Source organism: Aulonocara stuartgranti (genome assembly GCF_965226115.1).
Source record: "Aulonocara stuartgranti genome assembly, chromosome: 12".
In the NCBI taxonomy this organism is placed as follows: domain Eukaryota; kingdom Metazoa; phylum Chordata; class Actinopteri; order Cichliformes; family Cichlidae; genus Aulonocara; species Aulonocara stuartgranti.
This window is the reverse complement of record NC_138948.1, coordinates 36,837,262-36,856,431: the sequence shown is the minus strand read 5'-3', so window position 1 is coordinate 36,856,431 and position 19,170 is coordinate 36,837,262. Positions and strand designations below refer to the sequence as shown.

Sequence of the window (19,170 nt, the reverse complement as noted above, 5' to 3'; positions counted from 1 at the left end):
GACACTTTTAACACTCGGTTTTACATCAGCTCTCTGTACGTTCGCGCTTCTCCGCAGCTTGCAATCGAACCCTTGATGCTCGCCCTTTTACCGCAGAGCACGCTGGAACGTTTCATCGCGGATGTTTCTGGCGGAGTGTTTACAAAGTTGCAACACAGGAAGCTCTCACTGAAAAGGCGGATGTGTTGTTTTCTGCAGAAGGAATTTACTTTTGTTGACTAAACTCCCGCCAGAAGACATCGATTTGACTCAGATAATTTAATTGATGCTTAAACTGAAAGCACGATGTTCGCGGGGCTGCCTGAGCTTGGTATATCCAACGGAGAGGATCTTAAAGAAACTCTCACTAACTGCACAGAGCCGCTGAAAGCCATCGATCAGTTTCAGGTAACACCCAACAGCTTAATGCTTCGAGTGATAGAGTGTACATTTCGACTAACGGTAAATAAGCGTTCCCGGATTGATAAACAAACGATAACGTATGTTCTTAACCACCCAAAGCTAGTCACCGTTCTTCGTTGTTTCCTACCAAGCTATTTTCATCACTGTTGTAGCGATAAACAACAACAAAACAACACAGATTGCAAAAAGAGAAAGTGGGAGAAATGGTCAATGAAAATTGCTCTCTACTTCAAGTTCATATTTTTGAGCTAATATCCTGCATTAAAAAAAAAAATCAAAATGCAGGATTTTCATCGCCTTCTCGCCCTTTATTCGGATCTCTCCCGCCAGATCTGTAAAAGCAGGAGAGAGGATTGGAGATGGCAGACAATCTCACAATGCACAGAACGTATGCCGTTCTGTTGTGTTTGTTTGTGGTGTGTTTGGAGTGTTTTTACCTCCATGAGAGTAGGTGATATAAGTCGACGACAACTTAGAGCTTTAGAGAGTTTGAACAGCTATTTATTGTCTTAAATAGGTAATACAGTTTGAGCACAAACCATAGACTGTATATGAAAAATGGGCATACTTTTGTCATGTGAAAAGTGAAACCAGTAATCGTGCTATTTGGCCTTTCGGTTTTATATCGGTGCTCAGGAGATAACCCAGACTGGGCCCCATGGAGATGCAGCAAAAAACAGATTCCTGCCCCTGTCGTGATTTGTGCATTTTTAATTTTTATTTATTTATTTTTTTGCGTAGAAGAGGTTGAGAAGATTTAGTCCCATTTAAAAAAAAAAAAGATATTTAAAAAGATTTGTACTCAAGTCAATCTTCCCTAAGTATTAGGGATGTCACAGACACTCTTTATGGCAACAGTAGGAAGGAAAAACTTGTTTTTAACAGGAAGGAACATTGTATAGTGGGATTAAGAGTAATGGCTCTACCATATCTAAACCTGCATTCTTTTACATAGACACCTTGGGGCAATACCTTTGGTTGTAGACATTTATGGGAAAGCAACCATTAAACTTCTTTGATTTGTGTCCTCAATAGACACTTTACTGGGTAATTCATGGGCTCAGTATCTAGTTTCAGTTTTATTTAATACAGCCTGATATTCATGTCCCATAACCGACTAAGATATGAGCATGCAGTGTCTCTCCATGGCACTGAACAGCGTGGTTCAGAACGTCGGATTGATAACTAGCAGGTGATGTGGCTAACTCCATCTTTTGCACATTTCTGCCCCTGCTGATTTGTAAATTCCAGCTATGTCGCTTGTCCTTAAAATTGCACAGATGTAATAGTCTTGTGCAGTCAAAAAGATGAGCACTATCCACGCAGTGTCCACGAGAGTATATAATCACTGTCTTATAAGGCCCGTTGCATGTGTAGTTTGTTTCATAGAAGAGTCTGTGTAGGTTCTCAGTCACCCAGGTCATGGTAATCTAGGAGCTTGGAAATAAAAGTTTCTTGAAGATCACCTTTCATCCAAGAAGCTTCTTCAGTTCAGGGAACTATTTCAGAAAACTGAAGAAGCTTCTTGGATGAGAGAAACATGAACAAAACATCTTCAAGAAACTTAAAGAAGTCCAGTGACTGTGAAACTCACTGAACCAGTGATTGCCTGCAGTTTAAAGCTGCAGATCTCACTGATGTCCAGGTCATGAAGAGACTGGCTGTAGTAAAATAAGAAATACATTTTAATAAATGATTGTAAAAGTAGAAAAGTTAAAGTTTATCATCTTGTCCACATCTGCGGTGAATCTTTGAAATAAGATGCGCCAACATTTTTCCCTCCTGGGTCTCTTTTTTTTTTGTCCTCAGTTTTTTTTAGGAGTAAACACATTTGTCCCTCAAGTTTTTCCACTTCTTTGTACATCCCCTCATGTTCCTTCCAATAGCTTCACTAGTCTTTGCTGACATCTGTAAGTCCTTGTAATGATGCTTTGTTTATTATTTCCTATATTGAGATGATCATAGTTATTCTTTCACTGATAAATTAAAACACTGCAGCCAAAAAGTAGCTAGAAATTTGAAGGGAGAATGAACAGTGCTGAATCAACCGATCACAGTAACTGAAGTAAGTGTGATTTTTAGGGCGGAGCATGTCAAGTTACAACATAGGTAATACCGTAGGTTTTCAGAGGTGTTACAATGTAAATTAAAATCTAACATGATTAAAATAGAAATATCCTGTGTTTGTGTTTTTGTCAGTTTGATCAGATTTGCCAACTCATAAGAGAGACTACGTTTGCATTAAACGTAGTCTCTCTTATCAGAGCTTTAACAATCTTGAACATTTTCAGCTTGGGAACATGCTGAGGCAGTTTTATTATTTTCCCAGATACCAACCATTATGACAGAGCTACAGAAAATCAGCGATTTAATCAAATTCAGATTCACTTGCAACAAATACAGTAACTGTTTATTTGAGCTTTTCAAACACCAATCCTCAGCATTCACTGGTAATACTGAGTGTTTGTGGCTTTGTCGGGTGTTTGTTTGTTTGTTTTTTTGCATTTTTTTCATGCTAAGCTCAAAATATTTAGGTTTTTGACTGGTCATCAGGGAAAAAAGGATATTTCCAAAGGCGATGTGAAAAACAAAACAGCCATCACCAAACTTACTTTGGTCAGTGATAACAATTAAATTTTGTTTAACAAAAACATGACATATTGATTGAAATTTTTTTATAAGGGATTTCCCTAAACGTTATAATTCAGATGACTAACAAATGTATGGGGGAATATGAGAATAATTCTTTTTCTGGACAACTTACAATAAGTTGCCGTTTTTTACAGACATATGTTCCTATTATGCATATAGGCTATGCCCATGTCGTGTAGCCATTATAGCACAGTTAAAGTTGATTTGTTATTCAGCTCTCAGTTCGGTTTCAAATCAAAATATTCAAAATGAAAACATGGTGTATTTCTTCTCCTGACGTGCTTAATTCTTTTTTCTGTTTACATTTTTAGGCAAAGAGTCAATAAACCTACTAAGTTTATTCATTTATGCAATTTACATTTCATATTTAACTTACATTTAATACTTTGTGGACCATTTAAAGCCCGTATTATATGAACCATGTCATGGAGTATAAAATGTGGTTGGCCATGTTTTACAGGTGTGTGCCCTTATGGGTAAGCTGACTTTGAATAGAGTAGCTGCACGGCTAGAACTAATTCCTGATGAGTCCTTGACATGTTACATTATTGCAGATGGAAAATGGAATCTTGCTGCCAACGCTCCAGTCTGCTCTTCCTTTTCTCGATCTCCATGGCACGCCTCGGCTTGAGTTCCACCAGTCTGTCTTTGATGAGCTTAGAGAAAAGCTGATGGAGCGAGTTGCCGTCATAGCCGAGGGGAAGGAGGAGGACAGGTCTGTGATTGGTTGTGTTTTGGTTTTTTTAATTTATTTGTATGCTTGCTGAGGGAACCAGTGTTTTTATGACTTTTTTTTTTTTTTGCTCTTTTCTTCTATCTATAGATACAGGAAGCTTGAAGAGCTGCTCGAGAAGAGCTTCCCACTTGTTAAAATGCCATCTATTCAGCCGGTGGTGATGCAGGTCCTGAAGCATCTACCTAAGGCAAGTATTTCAACCATTATCCGTTATAGGAATTGATCCTTAATTGAAAGGATTAATAATTTCATCCGTAATTAATCCTGCATTGAAAATACAAAGCAAATGTGGCTAAGGGATTTATTTTAGTTTAAACTATCACCTGGGAGTTGGATTGGGCTCGGATCACTTTCACACCATAAACAAAGCACTCTGGAGTTCATTTGGAACCATACTCAGACCACATCCTCCAAAGAGCCTCGGTGGGAGGGAGGTGGGGGGAGTTTGATTTAAAGAGATTAAATACCGCAGGTGTGAGAATAACCTAAGACATGCTGCATTTGTTTCTTGGCCAACTCTCTTTAATTCCCACAGAACAATCACTGTGAGTGTCTACTATTGCCAGACACTGGTACAGCATAGAAATAATCAGCCATCGTGCAAACTGGAGAAGTTAACTAACTTCAGTCTCCAGCATTAGCTGATGCTCGTAGTAAGGGAGGGGAATGTTGTAAGCAGTACATGAGAAAATATAGTTTTGACAAGAAGCCAAGGATCCGTTTTAGGCGGACCTCTTTTTAACCTTTATTGCTTGCTTCTTCCTGCAGGTGCCAGAGAAGAAACTAAAGATGGTGATGGCTGACAAAGAGCTCTACAAGGTGTGTGCAGTAGAGGTAAAAAGGCAGATCTGGCAGGACAACCAGGCTCTGTTTGGGGATGAAGTCTCACCTCTCCTAAAACAGTACATTGTGGAGAAGGAAGCAGCTCTGTTCAGCAGCGACCTCTCCATCCTGCACAATTTCTTCAGCCCTTCTCCAAAAACACGACGCCAAGGCGAGGTGAGTTGCAGAGCACAATAACACTGGCTTCAGATTTATTTCAGACTAAACAATGTAACACAATTTTAATTTCCTTAAGCTCCTTTAGCAGCCATTACAATCTGGACATTTCTTGGACAGATTCCACCCATTCTCCATTTATAATAAGAGGGTAGTGGACATGTCTGTGCCTCCTGAAGTTATGAGTTCTTTTGTTTTAAGGACATTCAACTTCAGGGTATTTTCGGAGCACTAGCGGAGCAAGTTTTCTATCTCCGCCCTCTGCGCTGTCTGATCTCCATCGGCATACTTGACGATGATGTTGGTTGGGTGGGTTGGTGTGCAGTCATAGGTGTACAGGGTGTACAGTAGGGGCTGAGAATGCAGTCCTGAGAAAACATAGTGGTGGTCCCAGCCAATGGTGGGCTTCTTTTGCACCATTCACAGACAGTAAAAGCCACTGTAGTGTTGTTTAGGTCGACAGGCTTCTATAGCTCTCGTCTCAGGCCATGTGCATTGTCTGTTTGGCCGTCCTTAGATCTGATTAGTGTCCCAGTCCCCACAGCTGTGAATCAGATTCATTTATTTGAAAGAAAAGAAGTTTGGTGCAACTTCTTTACTTGCACGGGTGTCATCCAATAAGCAAGCTCCAGTCAACCTTCTGTTACTTTCGCTTTGCATATGGCTCATGTTGACATATTGTGTGCAAGCTGTCATGGACCAAATTAGTTGAGAGACATACAGAGGACTTGCCTGTCCTGTTGTCCTGTTATGTTGTATGTGCTTTTCATAATGTGTCTTGCACAACATGCAGCTAGCTGGCACCTTGCCACGGTGTTATCAATCTGTAGAAGTCAAATGCTAGTTATGTTTGCATTGTACCATTGTAACATGAGTTACAGATGACTAAAGTCAATATGTTAGAATAAGTCAGGATTATGGATCGTGCTGTACCTGGTTGTAACTATTGGGTGCTAGCATCGTCACTCTGAAATTATTTTGTTAACAATTCTTAGCAGTTCTGACAGTGGAATTAGAAGAAAGGCATAGGCACTGAAAAGCAATGAAAGAGAAAATAACGTCACCAAAGATGCATAGGAAACTCTTAAATGTTCAATAGTGATGTGTCGGTCACGAACGAAATGGCTCTTGGAGCCGGATCTCTGAAGTGAACGACGTGAGCCGGCTCCTTATTGGGAGCTGTGGTTTTTTCTTCTTTCTCTCACCCTCTCTCTCGCACTTTTTCCCCGCTTCACTCCGCACATCAGCCTTGTGCTTTGCACTGGGCAGAGGGGGGAGGGGCGGTAGTTACACTCACAGTAGCACAGGAACAGAGCGGGAGGGAGAGAGAGAGAAAGAGAGCCAGGGACAACAAGGTCACATTAGAAAGGTATAGTAATCATCCACAACTATTTTCAGTTGCAGATGATAAAGGATTCAGTAAGTTTATTCATGCATTTAAATAGTTAAAAGTTGAAATGTAACTAGTTGGTTTTTGTATTATATGATTTATTTATTACATTTCATGTGGTGTGAATAAATACAAGTATATTTACGGTGGCCCCTACAGACAAAGCACGTACAAACTCCAGAACACATACAAATTCTGAAGCACGTGAAACCTCCAAAATGCGCACAAACTCCAAAACACAACAGAAGTGCTCCAGGATGCTAGGGGGCAGTGTTGAGCTTTTGTTACCTCGTGGCTACACAAGCCAGCAAGTACCAACGACTGCATTTGGTGTGTGGTAGTAACAGGTAAATTAACTCTTCTTCTTTTTTTAATTATTTGAATATATATGAGTGTTTGTGTATAAATACACAAACAATACACATATGCTTTCAATTGTGTAATTTAAGTGATCTAGGTAGCTCTGCTAGCGTTAATTGAACTTCCAAAACAATGTGCTCTGGAGTTTGTACGTGTTTTTTCTCTAGGGGCCACCGTATATATTTATATATAAACATATATAATAGGGGTGCAACGATATTCGTATCGATATTGAACCGTTCGATACAATGCTTTCGGTTCGGTACGCATATGTATCGAACAATACAAAATTTGTAATTTATTTTATCAACTTTCCTTCTGACGATGCTGTCTGTGTTGAGCGCTCAGTGAATCTGCGTTCGACTACTCCGCCTAGGGTCGACAGTGCAGCCTAGGCGGAGTAGTCGAACGCAGATCCACTGAGCGCTCAACACAGACAGCATCATCAGAAGGAAGAGCGCAGGGCAAGCTAGCGAGACAGAAGTTAAGCTCTCCTTGCAAGATGGACCTCCCCCACCCTCATTCAGATCTGGCATTTGGAATTATTTTGGTTTTCATGTGACGTATGACCCTGAAGGTAAGCGAGTCATGGACTAAAGTAAAACAGTATGTTGGATGTGCCATGCAATGCTCAATTACATGGGTGGGAACTAGTGTGTTAGCGCAGTTAGCTCGTTAACGTGTTGGCCGTCTAGCCCCATGCACAGGGCGATCGGCGGTAGCTCGTTAACGGAGATTTGCCGTGTTGTGGCGTTAAGGTCATTTCAACGAGATTAACCTGAAAGCACTAGTGGGAACACAACGACATCATCCTAGTGCAAAGACAAAAACAACAAGCATGCTACTAACTTTAGCCGAGTCATTTAGACAGCTGTTTAATATGCTGCTGAGAATATAGCCCAGAAGAAGCGGATAGTATAGCTTTTATTTTGGGAAGAGACATTTCTCTGTAATAAACTCTCTTTTCCAAAGATGAGTGATTCCTCAATCAGATACAGGGCTCGCAATATCGCTAGCCCGACGTCCCGGGGCTAGCGATTTTTTCAGTCGGGCTACCAAAATCTATCTCTGCCCTGCCCGTCGGGCTATTGTAGGAAAAATATATGTCAATGCTTTTGCATTCTTTCGGAAATGTAGCTGGGTAATTATGTCATTGGCATCGGTGAGCCACTGTCAATATGTGACATATTGAAGTCGCGTTTGAATTTGCGCTTGTTTTTTGCTTTCACTTTGCAATCGTGCGAACTGTGTATAGAGAGCGACAGCACTGATGCGCATTCGCTGTCAAAATAAAAAACGCGCACAAGGGTTAGGGTTAAATTTAAAAACTGTACTTTTGAGTTAAAATATATATTTATAATTTTAATAAATGACAAATTAAAAAGGCATGAACATTTTTTTTGTATCGAAAAAATATCGAACCGTGACACCAAAGTATCGAACCGAACCGAACCATGAATTTTGTGTATCGTTGCACCCCTATTATATAAATAAAACCAAATTTTTTTACATTAGTAATTCCTTTTGTGCATAATTTTATATTGTTGTTGATAATAAATTAAAGCAACAAAACAACCCGAAGAGCCGGTCCTCTAAAAAGAGCCGGAAATCCCATCATTAATGTTCGAAACAGCAGGTCTAAATAGTTGATGAAAGTGCTGTATTTAGGGGAGAGTAAAAATAACTTGGCATTCTTAGTCAAAGGTCTGGGGTTCTCAGGAGCATGTAAATTATATACAGCTCCTGTTTTGGAATTCCCTTTGCTGACTATTCCTGTTGTCTATGTACTGTAGGTGGTTCTAAAGCTGACTCAGATGATCGGGAAGAATGTGAAACTGTATGACATGGTGCTGCAGTTTTTACGAACTCTCTTTCTGCGAACCCGGAATGTCCACTACTGCACCCTGAGAGCAGAACTGCTCATGTCTCTTCATGACCTGGACATCAGTGAGATCTGCTCGGTGGATCCCTGCCATAAGGTGAGGGCACAGATACTGGTGGTAAATAAAGTCCCTAATCACATCTCCAGTGTATTTTACTTTGTGTGTTGAATGGGTTCTTCTCGTTTGTTTTGTGCACTTTGACAGTTCACTTGGTGTTTAGATGCCTGTATCCGTGAGAAGTTTGTGGATGGTAAGCGAGCCAGAGAGTTACAGGGTTTCCTGGATGGAGTGAAGAAAGGACAAGAGCAAGTCCTTGGGTAACAGACGAGGAGCTGGTTTATGAAAATAGTTGCTGATCATTGGTAGATGCACAAAATAATGTTTTGATCATTGTGCATTGCAGGGACCTGTCTATGATCCTGTGTGACCCGTTTGCCTGCAACACCCTAGTCTTGAGTATCATGAGGAACCTGCAAGAGCTGCTGAGTCAGGATGCTTTACCACGAGTGAGTATACTGTGCATGAGAAACAGAAGAAGTGATACACAATTGTGCTGACAATTTGTGGTATTATACTGACTGACAACTTTGGGGTGATACAGCAAAAACACGCAATGTGGCAAAGAAAAGGAAGGGAGGCACATTTAGAAGTTTAGACGATGAAACAGTGCCACTCTAAGTGCAAGTTTTAGTTGTGCAACACAGAAAGTTGAAATAAACCCAAAACACAATAATTCCCTGCAGTTATTCTGCAGTGTCATATTATGTTTAAGGTTGTGAGGTTATTTCAGTAAAAGAAGAAAATACAACAGTGTAAAAATGGTTGATTTTAAGCAAGCAGTCAGAGCGGTGCATTTAATTCATGCAGCCACTGACAGAAACAGACAACCATTCACACTCACATTTGGATTCACCAGTTATCCTTGGGGGCAGGAAGCTGGAATACCAGGAGAGAACATGCAAACTCATAAAGGCCAAAGCAGGATTTGAACACTGGACCTTCTTACTGTGAGGCAACTGTGCTAACCACGACAACACCATTACTGCCCCAGTACATGTTATGTTTTTAAAATCAGTTTCAGTTAGTGAGCTAATGTTATGTTGAATGTGGGCTTGTTTTAAACTAGTCGAAATAAGAAACAAAATTCATGCACTAATTTAGGTTAAACATAATATTTCAATGCTGTTCAGCAGTGCGTCTCTAATTTTAAATGTTGTCTAATGCTAATTACTAGTTGTCTGTACCCACATACATATACTGTGATGGGGCAGCATTTTTGATAACAGTCTCATGTCGTATGTTTTTGCTCACAGGATAGTCCTGACCTGATGCTGCTGCTGAGGATGCTCTCACTGGGTCAAGGAGCCTGGGACATGATTGACAGTCAGGTCTTCAAAGAGCCTCGTTTGGTGCGTAAATGCTGACAACACAGGTTTATCTGAATCTGTGCATCAAGTTTTTGCTTTCACTGATTAGAAAACAGGGGACCTGCTGTGTACGTAAATATTGTTACTCACAGTATTGTAGTGTCTCTGGAAAAATCTGTATTTTTATTTAAACCAGCTATAAATCAAACTGAAGCAAATTCCTTTAGTTTGATTTCTATTTGATTTGAATTTCTTTCGGTTAATAAAAAAAAAAAAGTAAAATGTATTCATACCATATAGGCCTTTGAAAGGCAAGAAACCAGTCACAGTGGGCTTTACAGAGGTTTCAATAACCAGCTTGTCTAAGGACAAAATGAACATGTATGAACTTGTAAAACAACACAGAACATGAAATATGAGCCAAACGCCAAACAGATGAGTTTTAAACAGTTTTTTAACACAGAGGCTGTGGTACGAAGAGAGGGCGGTAAGCTATTCAGTAGTTTGGGATGCACAGTCCCCCATAGATTTCAGACAGGTGTGCGGGACAACAAGAAGAATTTTATTTGTAGACATGAGAATAGGAGTGGAGTGGATCAAGGATGTAGGAGGGAGCCTCGCCTTGTAAGGGTATAGAAGTAAGAACCAAGATGTGAAACAGAAATCTCAATGTTACAGGAAGCCAGTGCAGAACCTTTGAGAACATTTTTGGACAGATTGGAGGGAATTAATAGATGCTTAAGACAGGCCAAACGGACTGATCTAAAATAAAGTCATGGTTCTGCGCATTGGCTTTTACAGTGGATGAGAAGCACTTATTTGGCCAGCAGTACTCAGAAATGATCATTAGAATTATATAATAATTTGCTGTCTAACCTTTGATTGCATTATGAAAATGTATTAAATTGAGTAATTTATCCAATTCATGGTATTTAATGTCAACTGTCGACAGATAATAAGAAATGGTTTTTAAAATACTGATAATCTTACAATAATAGTCGTATGTAATATATATTTCAATACTTGTTTTCTCAACAAGTACTGAAAGCTATGACAACAAATTCTCTTTTAGTCTACAATAAACTAGCTGCCTCAATCCCATAGAAGTGTAGGGGCGAAGACAGTTTAGACGCATGTCTCCATCGCAGTGCTGATGTGGTCACTACACCTGTAACTCATATTTTCAATTCCAAAATTTTAGAAGGTCATGGCCCTAGTGACTCAATAATTACTTCCCTCATGCCGTCCTTGCATTGTGTTATAGGCAGAGCTACACAGCTCATGAACTTGAATATCTCAATAAACCTTGATTTCTTGACACAGAACTAAATACACTTACCACAAAAAGTAAGATCATTCGTGTTTAGTCAGTTATTTCTTTCTTGTAAGAATGCTTCTTCGCCCTAAATCTTATGCTGTTGGAAAGCCTATTTATGTCCCATTACATTGTGCCACATTTGTAAGGCCAATCCATTAATAGGTTGAGCAGCAAAGTTGACTGTGGGTTGCACCTAAAATGTGGCAAATCTTCTCTACCAGTGCCATACAGCTAATTCTTCTATTGACTCTTGTCTTGAGCTTCTGGTACCCCAGGTGCTGATAGTCAGATGCCTGGTTTGTACCTGTGAGCATGGACCCTGCATGCCAATCTGGTTATGCCCTGTGCCATATGGCAACTTCAAGCTGGTGTTCCCCAAAACCAATTTGCAGCATTATTTGAAGTGAACCCTAGTACCATCTCCAAATTGAAGGCCCAGCTCCAGTGTAACGTGAGATGTCAGAAATAGGCTGCAAAGTGGGTGTCCGAGGAGACAACGCAACGACTGTATCCTTACCCTCTCAGCACTTAGGAACCATAGACAGTCTTCTACAGATATGCTGAGATTATCCCTCTACCCAGACTATCCAGAACAGACTGCACACATCCAATCGCCATTCACTGCCTTTCACTGTCAGGTCCATTTGTACTGGTGATGGTAATATATGCTGGGAACTTGTGGAGGAACATTATGTTCAGCAGTGAGTCCAGATTCTGCCTATGGCGCTTGTGATGGCACTTGTGATGGCACGGGGCAGCATCTCTGTCACTGGAAATTTAGCTTGTCATCACTGGAGGCAATCTCAAAGACTACATCCACTATTTGGGAGTGGAGAGAATGAAGTGGCCTGCATGCAGGTTCAACCCCATTGAATATTTCTGGGATCAGCTTGGGTCTGCTGTTCTTGTCAGAGTGACCAATGCAGCCACTTTGGCTGACTTAGGTGTCTCAATTCATCAGAGTTGGGAGCCCTACCCCGTAATAAAAACATTTTAGAAGCACCAAGAGCACTCTAATGCAACCTGAGTTTATATTTGGCATTTTCTGCACCCTGTTTGTACTGTAACAGCAACAGGGAAAGCTGCTTCTCCACCTCCTCTTTACCTCTGCACGTGCCTCGTTCCTTCCTCGTTTTGCTTTTAAAAAGTGATGATGCGCATTGTTGAAGTCTTTTATATTGTCCGGTTACAGTAATCCAAATCAGCAAATGATAAATCTCCATTGTAATAATTTCAAACATTACTTTGAAAGATATCACTGCAAGTATCAGGAAAGCAGTCCAGCAGAAGTCACCGTGACATTATTGGTATTTTTATGTCACCCTCAGGATTTGGAAGTGGTTACTCGCTTTTTGCCTGCAATGATGTCAGTGGTTGTGGATGATCACACCTTTACTGTGGAACAGAAGCTCCCAAGTGAAGAAAAGAGCTCGCTGTCATACCCCACCACCCTGCCTGAATCCTTCAACAGGTAAAAACACAGCAGCAAAAGAGGAGAGGCAGATGTTATATTGCATCAAACGCAGGTTGTCATCAGTACTTTCATCTCATAGCTTCCTTTCTCGGGAGGTAAGAAGCACTGTTACCACGGTAACCCTCACATCTGACTCTAATGTAGGTCACTTCTAAATTTAACTATAAAATGTCAATTCTTCACATGTTTGTACGAAACAAATCACCAAACACAAGTGAGAAATCATAAACCACAAGTCTTTAGTACTGCTCCTTTATTTTTCTTCTCAGAGACAGTAGTTTTAAATGATAAACTATAGAGATGTTGATGTAACATGATGTATGTAACCACGTATGAGGTGTAAGAGATCAGTTGCATTGACTTCATTACTTGAAACCTTGGGCATGTTTGTCTTTATGACAATGACTTCTATGCTTCTAGCAACTTCTCCTTGGGTCAGTTTATTATCCCAGCAGGCCAGGCATCAGTAGCATCCGATGATTGGCAGGGCATACGTGTTGGTTCCACAGATCTCGTGCTTCCTCTGCAGCTGTTTGGTAGTTGCATCTTTCCCAGTGGCCTCTTTGTGGTTAAAATTTGCCTGTCAGATTTCAAGGTATTTATAACGATCCTCAGTGTCTGCAGCGTTGCCTTCTATCAGAGCAGTCCCTACAGCTCCGTCTATCTAAGTGTTGTGGATCAGTGAATTGATGTCTTACTTATTTCTGGCATAACGTTGGAGTCAACCATCTGTAGAGGAGGTGGCCTGTCTGTAGCCTGTCATATTTAAGGACCTGAGTGAGGAGCTATGCAGCACAGCAGTGGGGACAGAGCATCTCTTTGGCAAATCCTGCACTTGATGGAGGCTTTGGCTTGAAGTTGGCCTTTAGTCTCATTTTCCATATGCCCGCTGAATTACTGTTGAAGGCTCTTGGGGTTTTGTTAATCTTTGCAGTTGTAGGCATTCCTGGGTTGAATCATAGGCTTTCCTACACAAGTACACGGGTTGGTCATTCTGGTCTGCTCTGTCTACCAGTAGCTGGCCTGTTCACTTTGCCCTAATGATGCAAGGGCATCCAGACTATCGATGACACACATAGAATAATATACTACCGACACTTTATTCACTTTTAGTCACTTACAGTTATTTATTCACTTTCAGTCACTTTGATTTTTAAACTGTATATTCTGTGTATTTATTATCTCACTCTTATTGTCCTTATCTTCAACGTTATGCTGCTCTGTTGTATGTTAATTGCCCCTTGGGGATAAATAACGTCTTTCTGATTCTGATTCTGTCCTGGGTGGAATTTGAAATGGGATGTAGTGAATTAGTGGGTGGATCCGTTTGTGGAGGCAATTCATTAAGTCGGTTCACTAAGCTGAACAAATGGTGACAGTGGTTGTCTCCAGGACCACACACAGAGGTGTAGCAGGTTATTGTTTCCCTACCCCCTCAGATACCTGCAGGAGAACAGAGTGGCCTGTGAAATGGGTCTCTACTATGTCCTCCACATCGCCAAACTGAGGAACAAGAATGCCTTACAACGGTTGCTGCCTGCACTTGGTGAGTGTCTGAATTATAACTATAACAACAACTTCATCCTGTAACTTGAGTCAAAATGCAGTATCACTGCCTTTTTTTCACGTGACTGAGTCTTATACCTGATCTCTCAGTTACGTTGCTTGTTTTTTGGTTTTGTTAATAAATCACAATATTAACAAAGATGTGCGCGATTAGTCGACTACTCTACAATATTTTCAGCAGTCTGCAACAGACGCACCAGTCATGTAATATGATCGTTAATATTTTGATTGCTGTCCAGTGCCAGTACATAGTTGTTATGTAGCCCTCTGCCCCCAGATGGAGCTGCACCCCTCCTAACGTGGTTTGCTCCAGAAAATGAAAACAGAGTTGTATCTAGGCTTTGTCAGAATAAACTGGCTGTCAACACTCAACATGAGCAATACACATATTTAGCACAGGCATGGGGACGTTCATTTTCATGTAAAGAAAGCTTTTGCTAACGTTAGCCACACCAGTATGACATTGTTTACCTGAATATGCTACAGTCCGTAGCTCATCACAGCAGAAGATTTCACTCAGTGTTGTTGAATGCAGAGGCTTTCAAAAGTTCATTAAATATAATGAGCCTGAATACACGGTGCCTGGCAGACTGTAGCACAACCAAAACTGACAGAGGAAATGAAGCTAAGTATGCAACAGCAGGCTGTTCAAATTCCACGACAAATGAGTCGTGTGTCAAAAATCTGTCCTTTTATTACTGAAGGAAATTAGCAATGCTTTTAATTTGTGGATTAGAGGAAAACTTGGCAGCATATCTGCGAGGTGCTGTTAGCAAGTTGGGACTGGAAGACGAGGTTGTTATGTATCCAGACAACAGAAGCAATAAGGTAGTGGCAAACAACATCATGTTGGAGTAGGAAGCAGTTTCTTGTTTTGATGATGAAACTTGATGAAAACTGCCGGTTCTGATCTAAACAGGACAGTCACAAAGCTGATGGACGCACATGCTGTGTGTCCCTACCTTAGAGCTGTCAGATGACAATTAAGGGCGTGGTCCCTGTGCTCCCTCAAAAGTGCCACCACTGGTCTGTGTTGAACTTTTACCATGAGTTTGCTGAACAATACCCTCCTAACATAATTAAAACACACGAGGAAGAAATGAATAATTTTCAATTATAAAACCCCAAAGTCAGCCATGTATTAGTCGTTTCCCATGACTACATCAACTTGCAAGTCGCTGTCTATGTTCCCACTACATCTGCTGTTGTCAAAGAGTTTTTCTGCTGCTGGACTTATTGCCAGTGAACTGAAATCACGTGTTTCACCCCTATGTTAATTTCGCTGAACAGAAATGTTTCTTCAGTAGAGTAAGGACACTTTCGATGTTTAGGCTTTTCTAGTTTAGTCAACTAAGAAATTAGTCACCAGGAACATATATTCAGAAACTTCACATTCAGTGTGTTAATGACTGACCATCCCACTTTATAGGAACAGTTTGAGTCTTACAAGTGTTTCCTTTTTTGTCCCCCCGTAGTGGAGACCTACAATGATATGGCTTTTGGTGACATCTTCCTTCACCTGCTGACTGGACACCTCACACTTCTCTCTGATGAGTTTGGATCAGAAGAGTTTTGTTCAGTTGTCTTTGATGGATTCCTCCTTACATCTTTCTCCAGGTAGGTTGACTCAGTGTTACAGTATAAGACTACATCACCATTCTCATCCCACACCACCAAAGTTGACTAAAAATACACAAAGCTCTTATTACCACCCAGCTTCTGACAATAGCAGAAAGCTTAGTGGTTCAGTAGTTTCAGATCCCCAACTGCTGACCGTCCCCTTTCAACGCCACCAGCCTAAATTCGCTGAGCAGTTAGGAAGGTTAATGGATGACAATATTAACAATAAAGATTTAATTTCTGTAGCATCTTATAAACACGTTTTACAGAAGTTTAAAAGTGATTGTAAAGATGTAAGCAGGTGCCGAAAGGGGCCATCCCAAAACTGCCAGTCCATGTCCTTAAGCATGAAAACATGGAAAGATCATTTATTCTGTGTGTATCAGGACATAATTTAACTGTGGAACATAATACTGCATGTAAACGTGAGTTCCTGTTAGCATAATACAGGAAGCTAACAAGGCAATCACACAAGTCACCTTCAAGTGTGGCATAAACTGTGCTGCATAGGTCTCACCCCCTACAGTCCCTTTTACGTAGGTCACAGCACAGTGAACAGCTCTCCAGTTGGTCATTCAGTGTTAGAGAATAGAGGATTGTCATTGGCTAAAGACTCATGATTGACACGTCTTTGCCCAAAGAGCAAACACCCTTCTCTCATCACATGATTTGTTGTTGTTGTTGTTTTAACCAAGATTGTCTCGACTGTCTGAATTCGTTACAGTAAAGAAAATGTCCACAGACACACCCTGAGGATGTTACTGCATCTACACCACAAAGTGTTACCATCATGTATGGAAACTTTAATGAAAACGCTGGACCCTCCAAAACAGGTAGGTTTCAGGTGGAGAGCTCCATTTAAACCCTCGTGTTGAACCACTTTTTGGCACAAGGGAGCAAAACGATCGCATGAGTGCTGCTGTTTGGAAGAATAAAGTAGTCGTGGCAAAACAATCACATGACCACTTCACGATGACAAAGCAACAAGGTGATATATACCAGTTTTTAAATTGTGCTGATAGTCCACGTAAAACCAGAGTCATGATAAACAAGATATACGCAGAATAGTTTCGTCACGTTTAATATCTAAGGACAGCGCAGCGAGACCTCTCTGCTTATGACCTTATGTCAGACCTGCAGGTATCAGGCTGTGATGTTCTCTTAAAGTGGACAGAAATTATTTTTTGGAGTGGCACAAATAATTTGTGTGGCGTCTTATTTAATGCAGAACAGCTGATTGTTCTGTAAATAGGTTGAAATGTTTATTTAAAAAAGGGTAAAAGTTTGCAAATAACTTTGTTGTTTGCAAAACTTGTGCGTAGGATTTTAAAATTTGCAATTTTATTTGCATTTAAAGTTCTGAAATATGATCATTAAACATGTTTGTGGTTGTTACAGTAAAAAATCTAACTTTTTTCTACTCAGAGTTTATGTTTTTTGTCTGATTTCAGATCAGTTGTGTTAATACAGTATATCAAAATGAAAACATAACTGTAAATTCAGACACGTGAGGTTGTGTGAGGATGACACCAAACAAGGCAAATAAACAGTTTTTAAAGGTGAAATGTGGAGGAAACATCAAAAGTGGTCAAAAACAGCCTCTGGACCCCAGAGGGTTAAATATTTTTCTAAAGTAATGCAATAGTTACTTTTCCTAGTAATTAATTTTAACTCCGTCACTAACTCAGGTACTTTTTTGAATAAGTAATTAGTAACTATAATTAATTACCCTTTCAAAGTAACTTGCACAACACTGGTCATTATCACCAGAGGTTTCGGGAAGAACTATTGTGAGACATTACCCCACCCTGTCATGCAAACACTTAAAGTTACCTGACAAAAGGTGTGAGTGGGGGTTGAAGGGCCTGGGATGGACTCTCAAGAGTACATTTGCTACATTGCAGGTGGCAGGCAGCTGGTGTTGGAGCCACTCCCTCTGTTCAATGATGGTTGATCACATCATTCATTTTTTACTCCGCCTTCAAAATATGCATCTTAACTGGCCCGAATACCTGTGTGTAAGGATGAACTTGAATATTTAGATGACAGTTATATCTAATTCAAAAATGTGACTTATCAATAATTGCTGGTAGCTGACCAGTGATTAAGCATTTAGAACATTGTAGAACTTCCTCGACCACAGTGGCGTGTACTTCCTCCCCCTCGCTGTCATTTCTCGTAATAGTCTTTCTGTTTTTGAAATTTGCACTTCGCACTGTGCCGCTGCACACAGACACACAGCTCCTCTACTCACTAAGAGCAGAATTAATTAACATTCATAACCCTAAACAACACTTGGAGGGATTTCAGAGGTAGAAAAAAGTTTCATTTTCAACAGCACTGTAGTGTTGAACAGTTATTAGGTTGACAGGTTATAAATGTTAACCTGGTCGGCACACAAACTGACATTAGATGTTTAACTCTTAGCAGTTATCCACCACATTGGCATCTGTTGTCTTTAATGTAGCATCTAGCAGCCTGTGCTTGGATAGAAGATAAATAATCATTCCAGGCTGAAAGGATCATAGATGGGATATTGAGTCCTGACCGAGCAGATTACAGGCAGAGGTGAACTGGGCGAGTCGGTGCTGTCTGTGCAGAGCAGCCAGATAAACTGAGAAGAAGGTTCAGAGTCTGGAGAACTAATCTGAGTACATAAAGATTGACGTCTGGAGCAGAGCAGTCTAATCAGATGTCAGGCCTGAGGAGCAGAGCTGCAGACTGAGATGCAGCAGTACGAGCAGGGGATCAGAGAGGCTGACAGATGAGATTCACGATTCTTTGCTGTCATATTCAGAATGAAATTAAGGGCATAGAGTGTGGACAGGATGATGCACTTTAACTCATTTTTAAAATGCGGACAGTGATCATTGTAGTCTTACACGCACACACACGTGTGAACGCGAGTTGAATGTCAGTATACTGTATGTGCTGACACGTGTGCTGTGTGTTCACAGTGCAGTGAGCCACTGAAGGAGCTCTACACCCAGCTGACAGAGAAGATGGAGGCGCAGAAAAAGAGCCCGCCTCCAACAGATGAAACTCCATCCCTGGACTTGGGGCTGCACCCAGTGACTGTTCCCACTACGGCCTCCACACCAACCACACCTCTCTGAAGATCTTAATCGCTGATAGACGTTACATGCAGGCTGCAGCTGATTCATGAAAGGCTGGAAATTTTACAGTTGTAGGATTTTTTTTCTTTTTCATCAAGGTTTCATTGCTGTAGACGTGTCTTCCAGCTCTGACGGTGTACTGCTGTTTTTTTTGCATTATTGTTCAGATATACAATATTTTCATGTGTATCTGGGCATGTGTGTGTTTATGAAGTGTGTCAGTAGTGCAAGAACCCTGTAAATAAAGAACTGTTTGCAAATATAGTTTGATTTACTATGAGCCAGGC

General features: G+C 40.7%; 1 protein-coding gene across 1 annotated transcript; it reads left to right on the top strand.

Moving 5' to 3' along the window:
• The first annotated feature begins 116 nt into the window (after positions 1-116).
• On the top strand, positions 117-19,137 carry nelfb (negative elongation factor complex member B). The gene is made up of 13 exons (XM_082555458.1): positions 117-387; positions 3,609-3,769; positions 3,878-3,977; positions 4,559-4,789; positions 8,333-8,518; positions 8,627-8,739; positions 8,826-8,928; positions 9,736-9,831; positions 12,436-12,578; positions 14,021-14,127; positions 15,623-15,764; positions 16,492-16,600; positions 18,725-19,137. Exons 1-13 carry the CDS (start codon positions 286-288, stop codon positions 18,881-18,883), a joined length of 1,752 nt encoding a protein of 583 aa, XP_082411584.1. The 5' UTR covers positions 117-285; the 3' UTR covers positions 18,884-19,137.
• Positions 19,138-19,170: the final 33 nt, after the last annotated feature.